The following is a 21,795-nucleotide window of genomic DNA, read 5'->3' on the forward strand; positions in this document are numbered from 1 at the left end:
GTAAATTCTTTCATACACAGCTCGGGGTATGTCCTGAGAACACCTCACAGTAGCCCACTTCACACCCCAGAACACCAAAGGAATGTGTAGCTTTTCCACACTTTCATCTCTGCCTTCCTTTTACTATCCAACTACTCACTACTTGCTGAAACAGCAAGGAGAAAAATCGAGTCAGTTTTGAGACCCTTAAGCTGTGACTTTCATAGCTTTCAATCAAATATTAAAGGTAACCTTGAGGTTCAGCATTTCTGGAGTAAAGTAGCCGTTTCCTAGTTGCTTATCAAGGCCTGAACTGTCCTGAAGTTACGAAAATCTTTATTGTTGTTGTGTCTCGATTATAGGGATAACTTTGTCTTTTCCAATCCTCTTCCCATTCAGAGAAGCACTTCCTAGTAGGTAAAGTTTTCAGAAAAAGACTGATGGACTGCTATGGACGTCAAATGCAGCACTGACCAACAGTTTGCATGAATGCAGCGAATCAAGGACTTTTGATCAAAAACCAAATCCTTTGTTTTTAAACAAAGAATGTTTGGCATTTTTTGTATTTAAACAAAGAGTGTTTGGTATGCTGATGTTTGGTATTCTTCTTGTGTGTGGATTTGGATTATTCCCCCCACCCCCCATTTTATAGAGGTGACTCTTGTATACCAAGGCAGGCATTCCTAGCAAACACTGGCAAATAGATGCCCTGACAAAAATATGGCAGCAAAGCAGAACTGGTAAATCTTATGTAAATACCCATTTTAGAGAGCACAGAAAAGAGGAGAAAGAAGGATTCATCAGTACAGGTACAGCCAAGAAAACACATTCTCAACAATCACCCTGTATTAAAAAGAAACCAATTATACTTGCAAGTCACTTGCAGAAAATTTTAATAATTTGCCAAATATACAGCTATTAGAATTACCCTAAATATCACTTATAATTAAGTTACAAAAGTTGGTAGATAGCAAGGTACAATGGTCTATAAAATAAACACATGTAAAATTAAGAATACCCCCTGCAGTCCAGTAACGGCAAAGAACAGCAAATGAAATTACAAACACATCCAAATCACAGGAGATTGAGCGACGGCTTTAGACACTGGAATCAAAGAGCTGAGACCAGACTAGACACATTCACCCATCAAACATCATTAACGTCAAATTTTTGAGAACAATTAACACCACCACATCAGCTGCAATTTCACATGCTTTCTTTACCTTCCAGTATAGTTCCCAGAGTATTAAAGTGCCTCTGTGCACTCTAGTTCCATTTATAGTCGGGTGCAACACACATCACATTTGGACGTTACTTCATAGGTCACTTTTTAAAAAAATAGCTATTTCAACCAATGTACACGATTCAAACTTGGGTGGTTTTAAAGTACCTTTGTTCTGACTATTTGCTGTTGAACGTCATGTAACAAACTCCAAATACACGGGGCCCATCTCCACAAAACAAGAGCACAGCAACAGTTGTTTTTTGAAGCGTATTTTCTGCTGTACAACCCTTAGCTTTCTCATTTCTTCCCCTTTCAGACACTGCTCAAATAGTTATATTTGTCCTTCAGATGACAGTCTTCTCTGCAGGTTTCATTTAGATTGCTATGATGATAGAAAAGGGGCAGTATTGGCCTGTGGCTATGGAGGTGAATCTGCTCCCAGCTAACACCCTGCCATGATCTGCTGTACCTCAATGAACGTGCCCAGTATATTCTCCCAGCCAGATACTGTAAGACTTGTAGCCTTTGGGTCTGACCTGTGGCTGTTACCCACACTGTAGACGTGACCAGATGTCCTGCTCAGGACTCTGTATGAACTTTCACCACTTCCCACTATACTACCCGCTTAAACACAACCCTCACTATTAATTGCAGAAAGACAAGGAAAACTTCACACAGTTTGGCTGTCACTCACCTTGCCCCCAAAATGCTCTCTTCAAAACACAAAGAGGTTTCATAAAGCCTACAATCCAGTCTCCCATCCAAGCACACTCTCCACTAACAGTCCATTCCAACTCTTTCATGAGAAAGAGTACAAAAGGGAAACTGCATTTCCCACAGTATTTGAGGCATTTTGATGGTGTTTTTCAATACCTTAAGAGCAGTTATGGGGCATGAGATTTTAGGAAATAAAAAATTTACTTTTACGTCATTCCACACAGAAGGTTCCTAGTGGCAAGGGACGACAAAGGCACTCAGGAGGACAGCTTACTTGGAGGGGAAAAAAGGGAGGATGGACAACTGATCATAACTTTAAATAGTAGATGTGGATGGGAGTTTCTATCCTTCCTATACTTGACAGTACAGTAAAATGATTTTAAGCTCAGGCTGTGAACACCTCCACCTGACATGGCCAGCGCAGGTGATGCCGCCTTCCCTTCGTTGCTTTTACCTGTGAAAAGGCCCTTTTAAAATACTGCATAATCCAGACTGGGCTCTGCAGGAGCTCTCTGCAGGTGAGAAAGTTTTATTGGGTCTCTAGGTGTATAATACACTAACATTACTTTAAGTATCATGTACACCAAAGTATCTCAAGAATATATACACTCTGTTAAACAAACTGAAGGGGATTAATGATTTCCTGATGCACAGAGTGCTTCTAAAGTTCTCCATTGAACTGTAGGGTTATGGAAAAGAATGGTCTGACTATGCATTACAGCTGAGAAAAATAGAAAAACAGTACAAGTTTCATGTGAATCACATACAAATAAAGTCTCCAGTTCATAAAATTATTTGATTAAAATACTTTAAATGTTTCATAAGGGTACAATAATTTCCAATGTAACCTATGCAACAAATTCCACCCATATCCAAAAATACCATATATGTAAATGCTTTTTTATAAAACTTTATATAATTCAAGCTCTCATTAGGCAAGCCTATACACAATTCTCACAATCATCTAGGTAGAAAGTCTTCAGAGAAGTATACTCTCAGAGAGTAAAGGAATAACAATACTTCCATGAATCTTCCCTTTTGACAATCGATTCTGCTAAATCAAAAACTCTTATTGCTTAAAATCAGACAGGCTTCATCAACGACATCAGCACTCAGATATACCACACCCAGGCTGGGGAAGAGACCTGCTTTCAGCTTTACGGGACAGAAATACCTGTAAGTCTTGTTACTATTTCTGTAAAGATTTGCACTACATAGTCACCTGTCCTGTACGCTCCATACAGGACAAAAGACGCATCACTGGAGGGAGATTGATGACAATGCATGTGTTTAGTGCCTCCCTCTTCATCTTCTTACTAATTCTCTAATCTGTTTAATAATTTCTATGAATACATCTCCAACTATAACTGAAGACAATCTGCCCAAAGACACTAGAAACACCAAGTCTAAAATGTGCAAGAACAATGTGAATGTAACACCTTTGCAGGCTTAAATTCACAGCTGGCACTGTGCCAGAACACCTCTAGAGCAAGCTTTATTTACACAATTTCCAATTAAAAATACTGTTATCTCTCAAACTACATTTTAAATTAACAGAAATACATCCATAATAACTACTGGTAAAAAAAAAAGATAAAATTATTTTATTTTTTTTTATTCAAAATATTCTGACAGTTTAACAATATTCCAGGTGCATTACAAACACTGCCAAAGTCAACACAACAATCAATACTTAAAGAGCATTCAAACACTGAAGACAATCTTAAAGCAGAGACAGGAGAATGCGCTTATATTAAGAGCATACAGATCATTTTCCAATGACTGAATTCATTGAGGCAGATGTCTGGTTTCTCCAGCACAAAATGGATTAAAATCCAGAAGAGATGAATTACAGAGGACAAAGATTCAGATGTATAAATGTTTTCCCCTGTATTTTCTATAAAACATTGTAACTTTATCACACAAGGCCACTACCAGCTTAGACTATTCTAGTGTTGACCACTTACAGGATAGAACAACAAAATCTTGACAGAGAAACCAGCATCAAAGCAAACAAAACCACAAACTCTTTCCAGAATATGGCTTAAATTAGGTCATGGAGAGTAGGGAATATATTATAACTATGTGGTGCAATGGAAATACCAGGTAGAAAAACATACTTTCTCTTACTGGTATTTTCTCCTCACCCTTGATTTGCATAAAACTTTCAACAAAATGACACTGCCCCTCCTGCAACCATCTTTTCTCATGCTTCAAAAACATGTTCCTGACAAGACCGGTTTCCTTCTTGAATGTATTGGCTGATATTAGCTCCAAAGTCTAAACCATGCAGTTCTACACATAACACACCACTGCTTCCAACCAATCCAAGTTCTCAAATAGAGCTAGAATTTCAGCTTTATTTAAAACAGTGTACTTGCTTGAAAAAGTATTTCTCTCTTTCTGATACAGAAAACAGATGTCAAATCAAGAACTTGCTAAGACGTGTACACAAATGTGTGCACAGTGCAGAACATCATTAAGAGAGAGCAGCAAGGCCATAGTGTCACCTTAAGTCCACATGTGAAAGATGTAAATTTCCAATGATAAAGTCCATTCTAAGACGTTTCACTTCTGGGACTTGCTTAAAGCATTACAGTCTTGCTGTATGGATGGCAAGACTCCTTCATCCCAACTTTTCGTATAGCTGACTATACACACCTGGTAGCCACATACACAGCATACAGAAAAGAGACACCAAAAATGCTTTGGATACATCATCCTGATCTCAAACATCCTGTATGAAAGCTTGATTTTTTCCGGTGGAAAAGAAGGAAGTGGGACAGCTTTCAAATTACACAGCTTACCTGTGTGTCATTAAAAACTAATAATAAATAAATAAAAGAGCCGGCTTCCTTAGCCCAGGGTAAGAGAGCCAAAACTCCACTGCAAACACAGAGGTACATCTGCTTTCTCCAAGGCCGAACTGGATCTTTGCAGTAAACGGTCCTTCACCTGTATTGCTCCACATTTCCAGTCGGGGCTCTCCAGCAGTGGAAAGGTGAAACACTTGTTGCAAAAAGTGCAAGCAATAAAGGGCTAGAGGAAATCTCTGTATGCTTACTCAAGACACTTTGTTTCCCCATTCAATTAGTTTGCTTTTAAAACTAGTGTTTTTGGAGAAGGGCCATCTGAACAAAGGAGTGAGGCATTTTTTCTTAGTCACAACATAAGAGATTGACTTAACCTCCTAAATCAAATTAGTTGCTGGAACATCTCCCGTTCACCTTCTTTCACTCTTTCTTAGGAACATACAATTTCTCTAGCAGTTGTGCAGTTTAAGCCTGTTAGGATATTTTACTCCAGCATTTTCTTAGCACCTCTACACAAGACTAGCTTGTCTGTGGTGAACATCCATTACAGACAACCGCCAAGAGGGGAAGTGCCCACAGCAGGGTTGAAAGAACAGCAATACCGTCCAGTGACATTGAAAAGCACTTCTTGATACACTGGCTTCCAGGTTAGACTACTGACTCAACGGGATTGCTCTCAAAGCGGGGTTAACTCCAGTTATTCAAACACAGTAAACACAAGAGAGCAGTATTGAGGACATCAATCCTGCACATTAGTTTTCAGTCCATTTTCTAAAAACCTGTTTGTTAATGGAGGTACGGCTCAGTGTCAAGGCTAAGTGGGCCAATGTTATCTATGCTAAAGTCATAAGGAGAACTATCATAACCCTTGCTTATTGTACAGCTGTACTCCTTGGATTTAAACCAACCATACACATTTCATTCTAATTTACCTATCCTGCTTAATCTTAAGTATCTTCATCCTTTCACACTCCCTAATTAACTATCAATTATTTTCCTGAGTGAGATTATAAAAAGTTAAACCCTTCTACCAAAAGTACAAAGACAAATAAAATATAGAACAATAGAAACCCAGTTATACAGCATTACAAGTGCAGAAATTCTTCATGTTGTTACTCTTCTTTATCATTGGCCCCCAGTAAAAAACATAGCAAAGAATTTAGTTATCCAAAATATTTTGAAGTACTGTGATTAAATTCTTCAGACCATAAATGTAGCCCTCATCCTTTGTGTTACTAGGGAACACATGAGCAAAATCTATCATTCGGACTTCTACATTTGCACTTTCCTTGATGTCAGCTGGCATGTGACAGAAAACTTTTTCCAGTTGGGGTATAACATTTCCGTTCAGATGCTCCTGCGCAATGCACGTGCTGCTTTTCCACACATTGTCTTGCTCCAAGTTTTCAACTTTTAGTGAGAGTTGACTGTGATGCCTTTTTGAGTATGCCTTTTTGTGAAGTGCATAAAATTTGGACAAGCCTTTACCTACAGAAGCCTCAATTTTTCCATTCTCTGTAGAATTTATTACGTGAATATTATTATTATACTCCAGTACATCTCCACCTGATAACAGTCCTTTGGGTACTCCTCCCTTCTCTGCCAAGGTGACATCACCCAATCGCATGGTTGGTGGCTGACAGGAACCTTCATAAACAAACAGCAATGAGCTTGCATAAAAGTTAAGTTGCTTCTGGCCTTCAAACCACTCCAGAATTTTTTCAACTTTCTGAATGCTGGCAGCAATCACATCTTTTCTCAAGCAGTACCCACTGTGGAAAAACTTTGAGATGCCTGCAAAATAAATAGACACATTTTGGGATTATTTTCACCTCCGAAAAGAAAACAGACTTATTTCTTTTGGGATGAGAATAGGTCTTGATGAGAAAAAACAGCACTCACATAATAACTGACTGAAAAGAAACTATCTACATCAGAAGTGAACCGCGGAACTCTGATATCTTCAGTTACCACACCTGTGTAAGGCCTGCTGTGTAATACTACAGATTGGGTTTGGATTGTAAGTAAACTAACTAATCAATGTATAAATCAGTAGACAAACATGGTTCCTGCTCCCCAAGTCATTTCAGCAAATATCTGGCTGGGCAAGTTTTGGCCAGGGATCCATTGAACTCTTCAGGGACAAACAAGCTCAAGCAGCTCTTTGTCATGAGAGACAGTGCTGACAAGTTAGTGCCAGCTTTGGAGAGGAGTGCGCCCTTCCGTCCCTTAGTGGGGGACAGATGAATAGATGTCAATCAATAACTACTTTGAAATCGTTACCACCAAAGAGCCATAATGGCAGCATTTTTATTTATTGTTACTTTAGAGCAACGCATGGATTAACTTCAATCAAGAAGGTCCCTTAAATCAAAAGACACCTTTATAGTAGCTTTCTAATTTAAAAGACAGGCCATCTTCACAGAAGACAACTAGAGATAAAAATATACATATTATAAAAACATTAAATACTTCTAAAGGATTTCTATTTCATTACAGTTTCAAGGCTGCAAAGAAATTTATTTCTACCACCATCACCCCCTCTGTAGCAGTAAAAGACTGTACTCTACTAAGGTAGTACCACTTTAGTAGACTACTACTAAAGAGTAGTAGTGATGAGGACATTCCTATAGTTTACACCACTGTTACAGCCAATTAGAAACTTAATTTAGGATCAACAGGTAGTTCACATGATACAGGAAATAGCCAAACACCCACCAGGCAAGAGGAAGGAAAAAAAGGATTTTTAAAATGGCAACACACAGACTACTTTTACCATACAGTTCTATAAATAAGTAAATAAATGAAAATTATCCAAGAGCACTAAATTCTGACACACAAACTCCCTTACCATCCTTTACTGTTTCCTTTGTCAAGCTCCTTCCATAGTGCTGGTTTTGCGTCTCATAGCTGTCAGAAGAGACATGGTAAACCTGCAAGAAAAAAGGAGGAAACTCTGTACTTATTTGGAGCCACCAATATTTCTGCAGAGCTAAGAGACAGCTTACAGACAGGCTACAAAACCCCTGGCACCGTTTAGCGCTCGCGTACTTTTACTTGCAAAGGTCAGCACTGCCCTCTAGTGCTCTGATCTGCAAAATTCTCCCCTTGACACCTTGGGGTCTAAACTACAGCTTTCCCGCATTAGAAAGACACCACGTTGGCAAAAAGCAACATACCCATTTCGGAATAACACTGTGTATGGCACCTGCTTTGCAAACCAATGCTACGACTTGAAACTATCATACTCCTACCCACGTTACTATGAATATTAAATCAGTACGACATAAGATGATAAAAAACACAATGCAATTAGTCTGCACTTCTTAGAAATTTAAAAATAACTAGTACAACAGCAAACCCGTAAGAAATACTATGATGTGACCAGGAAGGCCCAGCTCCATGAGACCCATCAGAAACTATAACTGTTGACATAAATGAGGTTATAAGAAATAAATACCAGGAGCCGAGTGAAAGCTTGGTTCCAGCCTCGACAGCAGTACATCAGCTCTCGCCTGAAAAGGAGGCAACTCATTCGGGTACAGTTTTGTCCATATCAGGAATTGTACACGCTTAACAACTAAATTCAAAAATGTTTTACAGAGAGACACATTTTCCCTCTAACTGAAATAATTTCCATAGTAGAATCATGACAGCCAGCCAGGCCCAAGTATAATTTGTTTATGGGAGTGTACACAATTCTTATTTGCAGAAATAATGGTGTTACCAAGCAGGCAGTTGTCCCTGGCAGAAACTTTTGTGCTTGGCACTTGTTCAGACCACCCAACCCTGCAGCACCCATTTGGACTGCAACGCTCTGCCCCCCCCTTCACCTGCCATAAAAAGAGAGGATTCCACAGGAAGCAAGTCAGGGCACACTAGTGAGGCGCCTGCCCTCATGCCCTCCTTTGGGGGCTTTGTCTTGCTGTAGCCTACAGAAAATCCAGGACAGTAAAACATCAGTGCATAAAAGGAGTGGTATGTAAGCAATAACCACAAATAAAAGAACTCCCTGTTTTCACTGCAGCCCCCCAAAACCTCTCTTCCCCATCCAAACCACCACAAGCAAAGTATGAAAACACAAGCCCATAACTTATCCTTTGCAAAGTAGCTGGGAAGAGAAGTCTCAAATAGCTCTTATTTTGACAGAAAAAGCTAAAAGTAACTAAATTCAGGGTCCCCAAGGAAGTTAGATCATCATGTGCAGAAACTGACTTAAGTCATCAACCATGAATTGAAGGGACAGTAAATAATTCTGGTTATTCTAAAGCAATAGGAGTTGGAAGCCTGAACATATAAACTCACTTGGTAGCAGAGACACTTCCCACTGGTATCATTCCTATTTCCACCGTTATGATACTTAGAGAAACTGAGGCCCTGATGTCTACAAACTGCAGAAATGCATGGCAGAGCTGAGTTCTTCTAAACTAGCATCTGACAAGGATGAGTTTGGTTTCACAAAAGCAACCATTTTTCACCACTTTTTTTTATTTCCTCTCTCAGAGCACATAAGAGAGTTACAGCACGGAACGTATGAACCCAAAGATTATTTATGTAAATTCTCCAGGTACCGAAATTATTTTCAAAAACACACAAAAGGTTTCAAGAACTTTTTAAATTTAAAAGAGCCACAAGCCAAAGAGAATTAAATAAAGCAAAAATAAAATAAAAAAAATAGGAGAGGATCAGGACTCTGATGACTACACCTAGATTTTAACTAGCTGTGTCATCACTTAAATAATATTGAACATTCTCATTTAGTTGGTCTAGGGGCAGCTTCCACCATACACCAGCACACTCCCAAACGAATAATCTTGTTTCCCAGAACCCTATCTCTTCCCCGTAAGAGCTAGCAGTTTGTGTGACATGGGCACTTGCTCAAAAATGCTGATTAAGATCTGCAAGCTCATTCTGTTTTCCAGAGAAACGCTGGGGCAGCACATCACCCCTTGTGCTTCTGAGCTAGGCTTCCTGTGAAGCCACCCTGCTTCTCGTCAATTGCGCAAAACCATTCCCCCAAAGGGCTTTTCCATATAGGTTAAAAATACCCGAGGCAGATGTGCGTATTCTGCATTAACAGTGCATTTTTAACTATACAAAATGGTCAATGACAAACTGTAAAGTCCCACAGACATACCAGCAGGGTAACAGACATATTTCACCATCTTGTGAACAAGCAAAGACTCGTAACTCCCTTGGTTAACCAATGGGCTTGGCTGCAGACAGCAGCATTGAAGGACAATATATATAGGTACTGATGAAAGTGTTCTCCATGTTAGCCAGAGCTGTCTCATAATACCGCTTCAAGCCTTCTCTCAACTGCGAGAAAGTGACTATTTGAATCATTCCTGGAAAACCTCAACCAAATACAAATAAATTAAGACTCAGTCTGAAAACAGAGGAACAGAAACCCAAGCTCTAACAGAAATTAGCTTTCACCCGCTCTTGCTTCACCCTCACCTACCCACCACCCCACCCCCCCCCCATACCACAGGGATGGCTGAGCTGCACAGTAGAAGACTAAAATCAACTTCCTAGTCTACAGACCATGCTTTTGTTCATGTTGTCACTGCTACTAATCTGCTGCTAACCCTTCCCAAAAGCATATTTGCCTTTGAATCAACCTTCTTTCTTATCCCTCTTGTTGCAGCTGTCTGTACTGGCCCGTTTCTGTCAAAGCAATGACAAGATAAAGAAGTCAGACCTGTAACCTTAACAACGGTCAAGAAATCATTAGACAAGAAAATGCTCTTTCTTGCCCACCTGCCACAGCTTGTTACATGTTTGCTTCGTATTCACAAGATTCATTGTACAGTGCAAGACAAAACTCCTTATATGATCCGTAAAACATTGCCTTCAGGACAACCCTGCTTCATCAGCGATTTTTATACATTCTTACTATACAAGATCTGAGCTGGTTTGGTTGATAATGTGGAGGCTCCTTCTTGTGCCCTACAAGCAGCTCCCATTCCTCAGGTTTCTGCATACACAGAACTGCAATCTAGCATGCTAACAGATTCAGGTTTTTAATTAGTACTAGTAGGGACTCTGTATGGACAGCACATCAAAAATCCAGATAATTAACTGTCAAGGGAAATTATCTCTTTGGACTTTCTCAACCTGCACTTGGCCTTTCTTTCCCCCCAAGGTGTTAAATTATTGTTGCTTGCATACCTACACGTATTTTTATGATCTTTTTTCAACTACAGTTAGCTCACCTGACATTCTTCAATTGAAGGAAACATTGAGCTAAAACGAAAAGCTGGTCCAGCATGGTCTTTATAAAAGTACCACCCTTGCAAGATCTCAGCTGTGAGGTACACCATGGCAGGTGTACCTGGCAGGGAAGACACCATGATCAAGCAGGTGATTTTCCCAGGGCGAGGCTCATTCCTTGCACTCCGAGTGTGCTGCTTTTTTTTCTTTTTTTGGCACAAGCGAGGAGGTTCCTTGATCGTGTGGAAGACAACTTCCTTCTGCAAGTGACAGAGGAGCCGACAAGGAGAGGTGCCATGCTTGACCTCGTGCTCACCAACAGGGAAGGGCTCGTTGGAAATGTGACTCTCCAGGGCAGCCTTGGTTGCAGCGATCATGAGATGCTCGAATTCGAGATTCTCAGGACAGTGAGAAGAGTGTGCAGCAAGCTCACTGCCCTGGACTTCAAAAGAGCAGACTTTGGCCTCTTCAGGAACCTGCTCAGTAAGGTTCCATGGGATACAGCCCTAGAGGGCAGAGGGACCCAAGACCTTTGGTTGATATTCAAGGATCACCTGCTACAAGCTCAGGAGTGGTGTATCCCAACCAGAAGGAAGTGCAGCAGGAGGGCCAGGAGACCTCCTTGGATGGATAAGGAGCCCCTGAGGAAAATTTGAAGGAAAAAAGAGGCTTATAAAAGGTGGAAGCAAGGACAGACGGCCTGGGAAGAGTATGGGGATGTTGTCCGAGAAGCTAGGGACCAGGTTAGGAAAGCTAAGGCCCACTTCGAATTAAACTTGGCTAGGGATGTTAAGGATAACAGGAGGGGATTCTATAGGTACGCAGCGAATAAAAGACAGACTAGGGACAACGCTGGCCCCCTCTGGAAGCTCTCAGGAGAACTGGCTACACAGGATTTGGAGAAGGCTGAGGTTCTCAATGACTTCTTTGCCTCGGTCTTCACTGGCAAAGGCTCTGACAACACCACCCAAGTCTTGGAAGGCAGATGCAGGGACTGTGAGAACAAAGACCTTGGGCCCACTGTAGGAGAGGAACTGGTTCGAGACCATCTTAAGAATGTGAATGTGCACAAGTCCATGGGTCCTGATGAGATCCATCCGTGGGTCCTGAAGGAGCTGGGAAATGAAGTTGCTAAGCCACTGGCCATCGTATTTGAAAAATCATGGCAGTCAGGCAGACAACTGGAAAAAGGGAAATATAACCCCCATTTTCAAGAAGGGGAAAATGGATGAGCCAGGGAATTACAGACCAGTCAGTCTCACCTCTGTGTCTGGCAAAATCTTGGAGCAGATTCTCCTGGAAGGCATGCTAAGGCACATGAAAATCAACAAGGTGCTTGGTGACAGCCAGCATGGCTTCACTAAGGGGAAATCCTGCCTGACCAATTTGCTGGCCTTCTATGATGGGGCTACAGAACTGATTCACAGGGGTGGAGCAGTTGATGTCATCTACCTGGACTTCTGCAAAGCATTTGACACTGTCCTACATGACATCCTTGTCTCTGAATTGGAGAGACATCAGTTTGATAGGTGGAGCACTCTATGGATAAAGAACAGGCTGGATGGCCGCACACAGAGTTGTGGTCAATGGCTCAGTGTCCAGCTGGAGACCAGTAACGAGTGGTGTCCCTCAGGGATCGGTGTTGGGACCGGTCTTGTTTAACATCTTTGTTGCTGACATGGACAGTGGGATTGAGTGTGCCCTCAGCAAGTTTGCCGATGACACCAAGCTGTGTGGTTCGGTTGATACCCTGGAGGGAAGGAATGCCATCCAGAGGGACCTCAACACACTTGTGAGGTGGGCTGATGCCAACCTTATGAAGATTAACCATGCCAAGTGCAAGGTCCTACACCTGGATCAGAGCAATCCCAGGCACAGCTACACGTTGGGCAGAGAAGAGATTCAGAGCAGCCCTGCGGAGAAGGACTTGAGGGTGTTGGATGATGAGAAAATGAACATGAGCCGGCTTCAATGTGCGCTCACAGCCCAGAAAGCCAACTGTATCCTGGGCTGCATCAAAAGGAACGTGACCAGCAGGTCGAAGGAGATGATCCTGCCCCTCTACTCTGCTCTTGTGAGACCTCACCTGGAGTATTGTGTGCAGCTCTGGTGTCCTCAACATAAAAAGGACATGGAACTGTTGGAACAAGTGCAGAGGAGGGCCACGAGGATGAGCAGGGGACTGGAGCACCTCCCGTATGAAAATAGGATGAGACAGTTGTGGCTGTTCAGGCTGGTGAAGAGAAGGCTGCATGGAGACCTCATAGCAGCTTTCCAGTACCTGAAGGTACTATAAGGAAGGCCTATAAGGATGCTGGGGAGGAACTGTTCATTAGGGACTGTAGTGACAGGACAAGGGGTAACGGGTTCAAACTTAAACAGGGGAAGTTTAGATGAGATATAAGGAAAAAATTCTTTACTGTAAGGGTGGTGAGGCATTGGGATGGGTTGCCCAAGGAAGTTGTGAATGCTCCATCCCTGACGGTTTCCAAGGCCAGGTTGGACAGAGCCTTGGGTGACATGGTTTAGTGTAAGGTGTCCCTGCCCATGGCAGGGGGGTTAGAACTAGATGATCTTAAGGTCCTTTCCAACCCTAACTATTCTATGATTTGGAAACCTTTAACATAAAGTTGAAGACTGAACCGTGGAAAGGAAGTATCAAATGTTATGTAATGTTATTTACAGTAATTCAGTACAGACTTTCATGGTGATGCAGAGAACAACACATGCTGCTCAAACGCTTATCTGTGGCAACTCCCTAACTTCCAGAAAGTATAATTTAAATACGTATTAATTAAGACTAGCCTGTTTGGTAGAGATACTGCTAGCACAAATAAAAATCTCTACGTAACTTGCAGAGATCTTTCACATCTGCAAAAAAAAGTTAACTAATCCACATCACTGAAACTGGGCAGGGGAGATGTATCTTCAGCATGCACACAGAGCGTACTACAGAGGGGTACCTGCAGAGCCAAGGTTACCTTGATTGCACTCATGATATGACTCGTGCTGCTGATATTCCCACGCTTTCTGGTGCCTGGGTAGCAGTTTCCCATGGAGCTCTCAGTGCCCATCCCAGCACCCTCTCATGCCCCGCACTTGCAGCCTGGGCCCTCCTCTTCTGTGAAAGCACAGGGAGATCAGAGATACATGCTCTGATGCTGAGGCATCCGGACTTGAAAGGGCAAAGGGCTGATCTGTCTATCCTTTGTATTTTTTCCATAAATATAGTTATCACCCCTATCTTACATTCACGCGAGCAAGTGTTTAAATATTACACAGTTTTCTGTGTACAGCAAGGCAGCTCTGAACTCATAACTGGCATGTGAAGGTCAGCACCTCGCCTGCTACCCAATCTGGAGCCACAGCTAAAGTGTGAAGTAAGCAAGCAGCACCTCAGCTAACCTGAGGACATCCAACTCCAGCATCAGTCCACTATCTTTGGAGGGGGCATCTCTACCATTAGGCCAAGACCCACACCCACATCTGGGTACCTTTTGCCTGGACCTCACGATTGTCCCTATGTAAATATAGGAGCATGTCAGAAGAACCCAGGTTCTGCAGCCCTGTAATCTCTCAGGGATTGATCCTACCACAGTGGGAGACTTGAACACTGAGTTTTAACAAGCCTTGTTTTTTAATTTTTCCAAAAGAAAGTAAAAAAAAGATTTCAGGAAAAAGTAACAGAAAATTTTTTAAATACAGTCTTTTATTTGATACTACTGCTTTGTTGTTATGCTGTAACTATTACTCTGCTGAGAGCACACCCATTTATCTAAATCCATCTATCAAAACACACATACTCCCTTTGTTTCTTTTTAAAAACTTAGTTGTTGCTAGACCACAAGTGAGGAAATTACACACATGCCTGCTTGTTTCTGGCATGAAAATTCACCACAGGAAGGATGCATCCCTGCTCCCCAGTTTCTAAAACTATACATGCATACTATTCTCTCTGGTTTGTTTCTTTGTTCTTCTGATATTCAGAGTGCTCTATATGATTAAGTACACCACCAAATGCTGTGACAATCCATATAAAGTTTTAGTAAAATCCTTACATAAATAAATTGTAGAATGAAATTATGTTGAAATTAATTCAGTGAAAAAGCAGACTAATAATCTCCTAAATAAAAGAAGCAACAACACTGCAGTTAAATCATGTATCATTTTAAAGGTAGCTTAATATACAATTTTGGACTCCCAGAACTTCCACAGAGCACCTCATTAGAATAACTGTCTTTTATGCCTCCTTTTTTATGTAATAGGGAGGAAAAAGAAGCAATCTCTCATCTCATCCATCATCAGCATTTTTCTAACATAGAGGAAACCTTAGCAGCCATAAGGACACAAGTAGACCAGCTGTCATATACATGATAAATCTTTCAAGTAAGGAAAAATGCTGGAAATAACATGCCAGGGTACCCATCTGCTAGAGTTTGCCCAAGAGGGTGACAGATGAATCTCCCAGATTCCACAAATAAAGTACTTCTGAAACACACCCTTCAATCCTCTCACAGATACCAGACTCTGAGGAATTGCTGCTTTCAGTTCCACAGCAAGGATTCAGAACCCTCAGGTGAGAAACGGGTGAGTCCAATTCAACTGCAAGAACCGGGGAGTGAAAGTGAAATGAGAAAAGCAGAAGAGACAGCAGTGCACAGGGGTAACAATGCCAGCACAGAGAAACCAACCAGTGCCATGGGTCACTGCTCAGTTCAGCCACCATAGACATGTATTTCCAGACTTGGGGGGGAGGCTTGCTTGTTTGGAGGTTTGGGCATTTTTTTCAGGGTTTTTGATTGGTTTCTTTGGCTTGCTGTGGGTTAGGTTGGTTTGGTTTGCTGTACTTTGGGGGCGGGACTGTGGGTTTTGGTTTTTTTTTCCTGTTTTCTTAAACCTCATTAAATTAGACTTACAACTGTAAAACAACCAGTTCTGGACATTTTTTACTGTGGAAGAACATGAACACTAGATGCAGGATTTAATAGCTTTATTATTTCTCCTTTCCTAAATCTTGTTATTAAGACGTCAGAACTTATGCAAATTTCCACAGTACTAGAAAGGGTTCATAAAGACCTCATAAAATAGACTTAGCTACAGACAGTTTTAATACATCTTGCAGTAACATGTGCTGTAGATAGGGAAACTTGGCTTGTAAAAACAGCTTTGATGAGGTACCTGCATGCAATAGTTCATAGGCACAAACAATAAAAGGAAATGATGGATTATACTGGTAAAGTTACGTAACCACCAGTTTGTGCTTTAAAAACATGCTTCAGAAATATTACAGATTATGTGATATTGTAATCAAGATGTTCTGGAAGAAAAAGAAAACCTGCAGAAATTGGGAATTGTCAATTCTAACTGGATTGCAAATCCAAACTGAGATCACAACCTTCACATTCTGCTTGTATTCAAGAGGATATAAAATACTCTGTTTTTATTACTGCACACTCTGTGAAGATACTTCTTATGTATTTACATGTCTACTACTGAAACCATATTGCAACTTGAATTTTTGCTATTGCAACCATGCCTTAGTTTCCAACTTCTATTTAAACTTTCACTACTTCCATAACAGATTTGTCCTCATCTGTTAAGGAAAGGAACCTCTCCACTGAAGATGAAATTAGGATTTTAACCAATGTTATTGAAATGATTGTATTGTCTAAATGTGTTTCCATGCATTTATTCTGTCTATTCAGTGCATTAAGATGAATACAGTTTAGCACATGCCAAATGCCAGAACTATGTATACAAATCAAAGCTCTGCAGATAGAAGACTCACTTCCTTTAAGGACAAACCATACATATTTTATATAGAAACAGATGTCTGCTTATTTACCAGTGTATAGCACAAAGCTGTATCAATGGCTTTTAGTGTAAAAACCTACTGTGAATAAATTTTGGGGTAAGAAAACACCAGTAATATATTTTTGCATGTATCTCTTCATGACAGCTTATATGACATGCACTTTAAAAAAGCCACAGATAACTACATTTTCTATAATTCCTGGTCCTCTTTTCTCTTGCTCTTCTGAAATAGAAACTTGCTAAGCAAACCCACTTCCATGTTAAAAATAAAACTGAATGGAGAGATTAAAACCAGACCCCTCTAACTTTCTGAATCGTGCTACACCATGTTTTGTCCAGGAAAGATTAGCAACCTTTACCTAGTATGTTAGCTGTTAGAGGCAGTAAATGCCTGTACAGGAGAGCAATTTACATTATGGCCAGAACCTTGCAAAAATAAAGCAAACAAACAGGCAGAAAATATCCCACAATCAAGAGGCAGCAAGCTGAGCAGAAAAACTGCCTTGTGAATTTAGACTTTGCTATGTGTTGCATGAGAGGAGGAGGTACCTTTTGAATTCTTTTCGGGAAATAACTTCCAACATGCAATTTCGTACCAATGGCACAAAACAAATCTCATCTACTTGAATACTGGACAGGAAACTGCATTGCTTAGGAGAACCATTATATACAGAGTTTAAATTAGGGTACTGAAACAATCTGTGCAACAGGGTAAAGATATCAATAAATGACAATGTTAGAAACAATAGGCACAAGCAAAAATACTGTGGAAGCAAGCATTCATTCCTTTTGCACTGTCATGAAACAAAGGATGTTAAGTATATTGTTTTATACATGAGATAAGAAAGGTTATGTAACGACATAAGCCAAATCCAAAGCTATAATCTCCAGCCTTCCTTCTCAATCTAAACTGTTTGACTGGTTTTTGACTCAACTCCCACGTTCTTTCTCATAGGCTTACATAATTACTACTCATGACCACTATAATTTATAGCTGTAGAAGCTTATCTCAAGACAGAGTTAAGGCTGAGAGCCGAGGCAATTAAGTACAAAACATTACAGAGATATTAGAATTATTTCAAACAATGGTGCAATCTGTGTGCTACTGCTATCTAACAGCAAAGGGGAAGCTTATCAGACTTCAGCCATTCGTGCTTCTTGATGCAGAGCTTGAGAAGCTTTGTGTATGCAAGAGGGAAAACAAAAATCTCACATCAAAAAGAAAGTTATTCCTGTGCCAACCATAGCAAAGTACTTCAAATGCATTACATCAGGAATTCATTACTGACATCAACACATTTATGTTACAGATCCACAAATGTTCTGTACAGCTTTGTTTTACATTCAAGTTTTAGAGTACTGAATATTGAATCTTTCTTGTTGCCCAAGATAAGGAAATGTAGTAGTGCTAGCATGGACATATGCAGGGCCTTATCCATCTCAAACTAACCCTCACCTGACAGTTCCTCAAGCATGTATGCACCAAATAAGTTTTTCTTCTGGTGGAAAGCTTTTTTAAATGCAGAACATGAACAGCTACTTACAAGAACACGCATCACCTGTGAGAGCTAACTTGCTCTTCCTTAAATAGGAAAATTACATTAAAATTATCTTTATTCTAAAAATAGAGATAAAATCTTTTAAAAAGATACAGCTCATGATTAAGTTATTACAAAGACTGATTCAGTATGTAAATCTCTGAGAAAAGCCTAAAAGTAAGAAAAAAAAAAAAAACAACAAACACTTTGATAATTTGAAATATCTGCTACGCAAGAATTGACTGTAGCTACATTCAGTTTTAAATAACTATAGTCTGCTCCAACTCCTTTCTTGTATACATATACAGAACCCAAGTTGCAAATAGATCCCCATAAGGCGCACAGCCAGGTTAAACACTTGTTGTGAACAAGAGCAGTGTTTTGGAACATACTTCACACAACAGCTGATACCAGTACTACCAACATATTCACTTAACACTTCATTTACGTAAAACTCAAGAGGGGTGTCGTTTGCTAGAAAAACTAGCTGCTGTATCTGGTGTGGAACAAGAGGCCATAGAATAAGATGAATCTGAAAACAAAACAAGTTCTTACCCTCATGCCAAGTACCAAAAAGCCAATCTCTTCCATCAGAGGGTACTTGCTGACCTGCTGTTGTATCTTCTCAGCTGAAGCATACGGATCATAACTTTTCTGACCTATTTTTACATCCATTATGCAAGGCTTTTTAAACTTACGGGTCACATCTTCCAGTTTTAGATACGTATCTGTTAAAAAGACAAGACTTGCATAAACAGTGGGTCAAAGCAAACAATTACATAGTTTCTGCTAAGCTTCTGTGGAAGAAGAATATTTTAAGGCTTAAGATCACATGAGTTAAGAGTCAAATTTGTCTCTGAACACAGACTAAATCACAGTCATCGACACCCACAAATTCTGTTGGCATTAAATTCTAAATGCCTTATTGTTTAGAAAATTGTATACAATTAAAGTGTGCTAACCTAGCACTCAAATTCAAATTACTGCCCAGATGAAATTCATGAGTAGCTTTTATTAAGACATTAACATACCTCAAATAGCATTAATAAGCACATACAAATGCAGGTTACTGCATGGCTGGTTTTGCAATGGAGATGGTGTTTTCTTTCTGTGTGAAAGGGCTAGAATTAAAATGGCATTTTTTTTATCATATTAAAAATTAAATCAACATTTCAGATTCCTACCCTACAGGGGCCAAAATGCATCTAATTTTTCTCCTTTTTATCCCACTCCCATCTGCAATCATTTCTCATGGTGCACCTTTCTGGGAAAACACTCCTCAAATCCTAGGGCTGCCTTTCATCCATTTCCAAAAGCCCCTTTGGGAGGGTGGGTGGATCAAAAACCCCAAGCCCTTGGAGAGCCTGGGGTTAAAGTAGTATCTCAGACCTGGTCAAACTGGTTTATGCTCTTCTCCAGTGCAGGTAAGAGACTATTACCAACATGATCTACAGAACCAACTGTCAGAACACAACAAAAAAAAACAGACTTCCACTAACTGATTTGCAGACAACCCTTGCACAGATCTCGGGCCCCTTCCCGGGCGTGACATATGCCATGACAACACAAAGCATTAACACAAGTCTAATTTTTCATAGCAACTTCTGCAAATCTACCTGTTATCAGTCACAAACTTCACATTAAAGTTTTTCTTTCAAGTACAGTCTATTCCATGAGTGTATTTATTTGTCTTCAATCAATCTGAATAGGCAAGCACATCTTATTATTCCCCATTCCTGCAGCATGATCCAAAATGGGATTGCCAAAGAAAGTAAAAACAGTCAAAGCTTAAAAAGAGAAGAAGGATCAAGTGCTTTGTTTTGATAACTGTACAGAGAGGTAACAAAATCAGTTAGAGCTAAAACAAAGGGAACAAGCAATGTTCGGTTTCCACTTACTTAATAAGTGGAAATACTTCCTTCATGGTAAGAAATGAAAAGGACTCTTGTTACTTAAATAAGTCCTACCTAGAGCCTCAAGTCACCATCATGATCAAAAGTCCCAATTCGCCAGTACACCAATCTGAAATTAACGAACACTGCAGAGATGATACATCCAAGTTAAAGTCACTCATGCTTAACTCTGAGAAGCCAAAGGCAGCAAACATACTTGACATTAGCTCACTAGGTATCCCCTAAGGAAAAGCAGGACAAATACAGAATACAATCCCTGGTACGGAGAATATCACCTGAAGTGTGGGTGCCACTTTTTCTATCCAAAAATTTTACACAAAGGTCTAATTCAGTCAGACACCAGCAGTTTTGCAGGGCTTTAGGGAACCATGTAACCAGGGAAGTCCATGTAACGTGATAGGTATCTATTATTAAAACAATAACTGTAAAAGTCTAAGCATCACCCTTCACACCTATTCTTTTTGCATGTTATGAAAATCACTGTAATCAACAGGTATGTGTCATCACTCTAAAGCAATCCAGAAAACAAGAACTAAATGAACCTAAAGGGTTTTAGTACTTAGCTCTCGAACTGAGCCAGAGGTATGCCATGGGAGGTAGGGAAAGAAAATAAATACAGAAACATCTCAGAAAATGGTTGCAATCGTTCACCACCAAATTCAAAATGCTCTGGAAGATATAGCAAGCACCTCTGGACTCAAAAGTGCTGCAAATACAAAGTTATACAGACTGCAAGTTACTGCAAGTTATACAAATTGTTTAGATGCAATGTTTTTATCAACCCTAAAATATAACTGTATATAAAGTAGTGTAAAACATCTATTTCCACAATGCAACAAAAAGCGAACCCATAAAAACTTTAAAAAGCAGAACTTAAATCTCCCAAAACATAGCGTACTTCCTTTCAGGAAACATGCAGGCAAGAGTCACGCTCTTCCCACCGAAGGCAGTTGTAGAGCACCCATGCTTATCCACTGTCCTCTACTCCACTAGTACAAATTCCTCTTTTTAAGCATATGGCACCAACATTCAGCACCTCCAATATATTTAGAAGTTTTAAATATCTGTTAATTTTTTAGTTCCCCATCCATTTAATATCTGTTAAACTACAGTATCTTCCTTATTGACCTCCTAAAAAATGTAAAAATTACTATTTTTAAAAGCATTAAAATAACTTAGGAGCTAACATTAGCCCTGGAAAACACTAATTACTTGGCAAAGCCTATGAATTATCCAGAAATGACTCATCTCTCTCACTTTTTTGGAATTACTAAGTCTTTATCACTGGCTAACTGCTAGCTCAGAATTAAGACTATGTTACATCTGTTCAGTGCACACCCCTACTCTCAAAAAGGTTTTGTCCTTGTGGGGAGAGCAATGCCACCACAGACAAAGCGTTATGCCAAGTTAATTACAGCTTCAGAAAAATCCATCGAAGTGTCTATGCTTCATTTTTCCTGGCACTGTTCAGTTCTTATCTGCACTGTGTTCAAGATCTACAGTCTTCTGAAACAGAGCCCAAACCCACAATATCAGAACATATTACACCTTTCAACACTTATTCCTACAATATCTCAAAG

At 40.1% G+C, this 21,795-nt stretch overlaps 1 protein-coding gene across 3 annotated transcripts in view; it reads right to left on the reverse strand.

Moving 5' to 3' along the window:
- Positions 1-855: 855 nt before the first annotated feature.
- IPMK (inositol polyphosphate multikinase) overlaps positions 856-21,795 on the reverse strand; it is a 49,037-nt gene continuing 28,097 nt past the window's right edge. For all 3 annotated transcript variants that reach the window (XM_062637930.1, XM_062637931.1, XM_062637932.1), the window contains exons 4-6: positions 18,858-19,030; positions 7,586-7,667; positions 856-6,528 (exon numbers count right to left, since the gene is read on the reverse strand). In XM_062637930.1, coding sequence (XP_062493914.1) covers positions 5,894-6,528; positions 7,586-7,667; positions 18,858-19,030 — 890 coding nt within the window. In that variant the 3' untranslated portion in view covers positions 856-5,893. The remainder of the gene's footprint in view (positions 6,529-7,585; positions 7,668-18,857; positions 19,031-21,795) is intronic.

Source organism: Pezoporus occidentalis, unplaced genomic scaffold (assembly GCF_034315485.1).
Source record: "Pezoporus occidentalis ecotype Australia unplaced genomic scaffold, CSIRO_AGI_Poc_V1 ctg54, whole genome shotgun sequence".
Taxonomy (NCBI): Eukaryota; Metazoa; Chordata; class Aves; order Psittaciformes; family Psittacidae; genus Pezoporus; species Pezoporus occidentalis.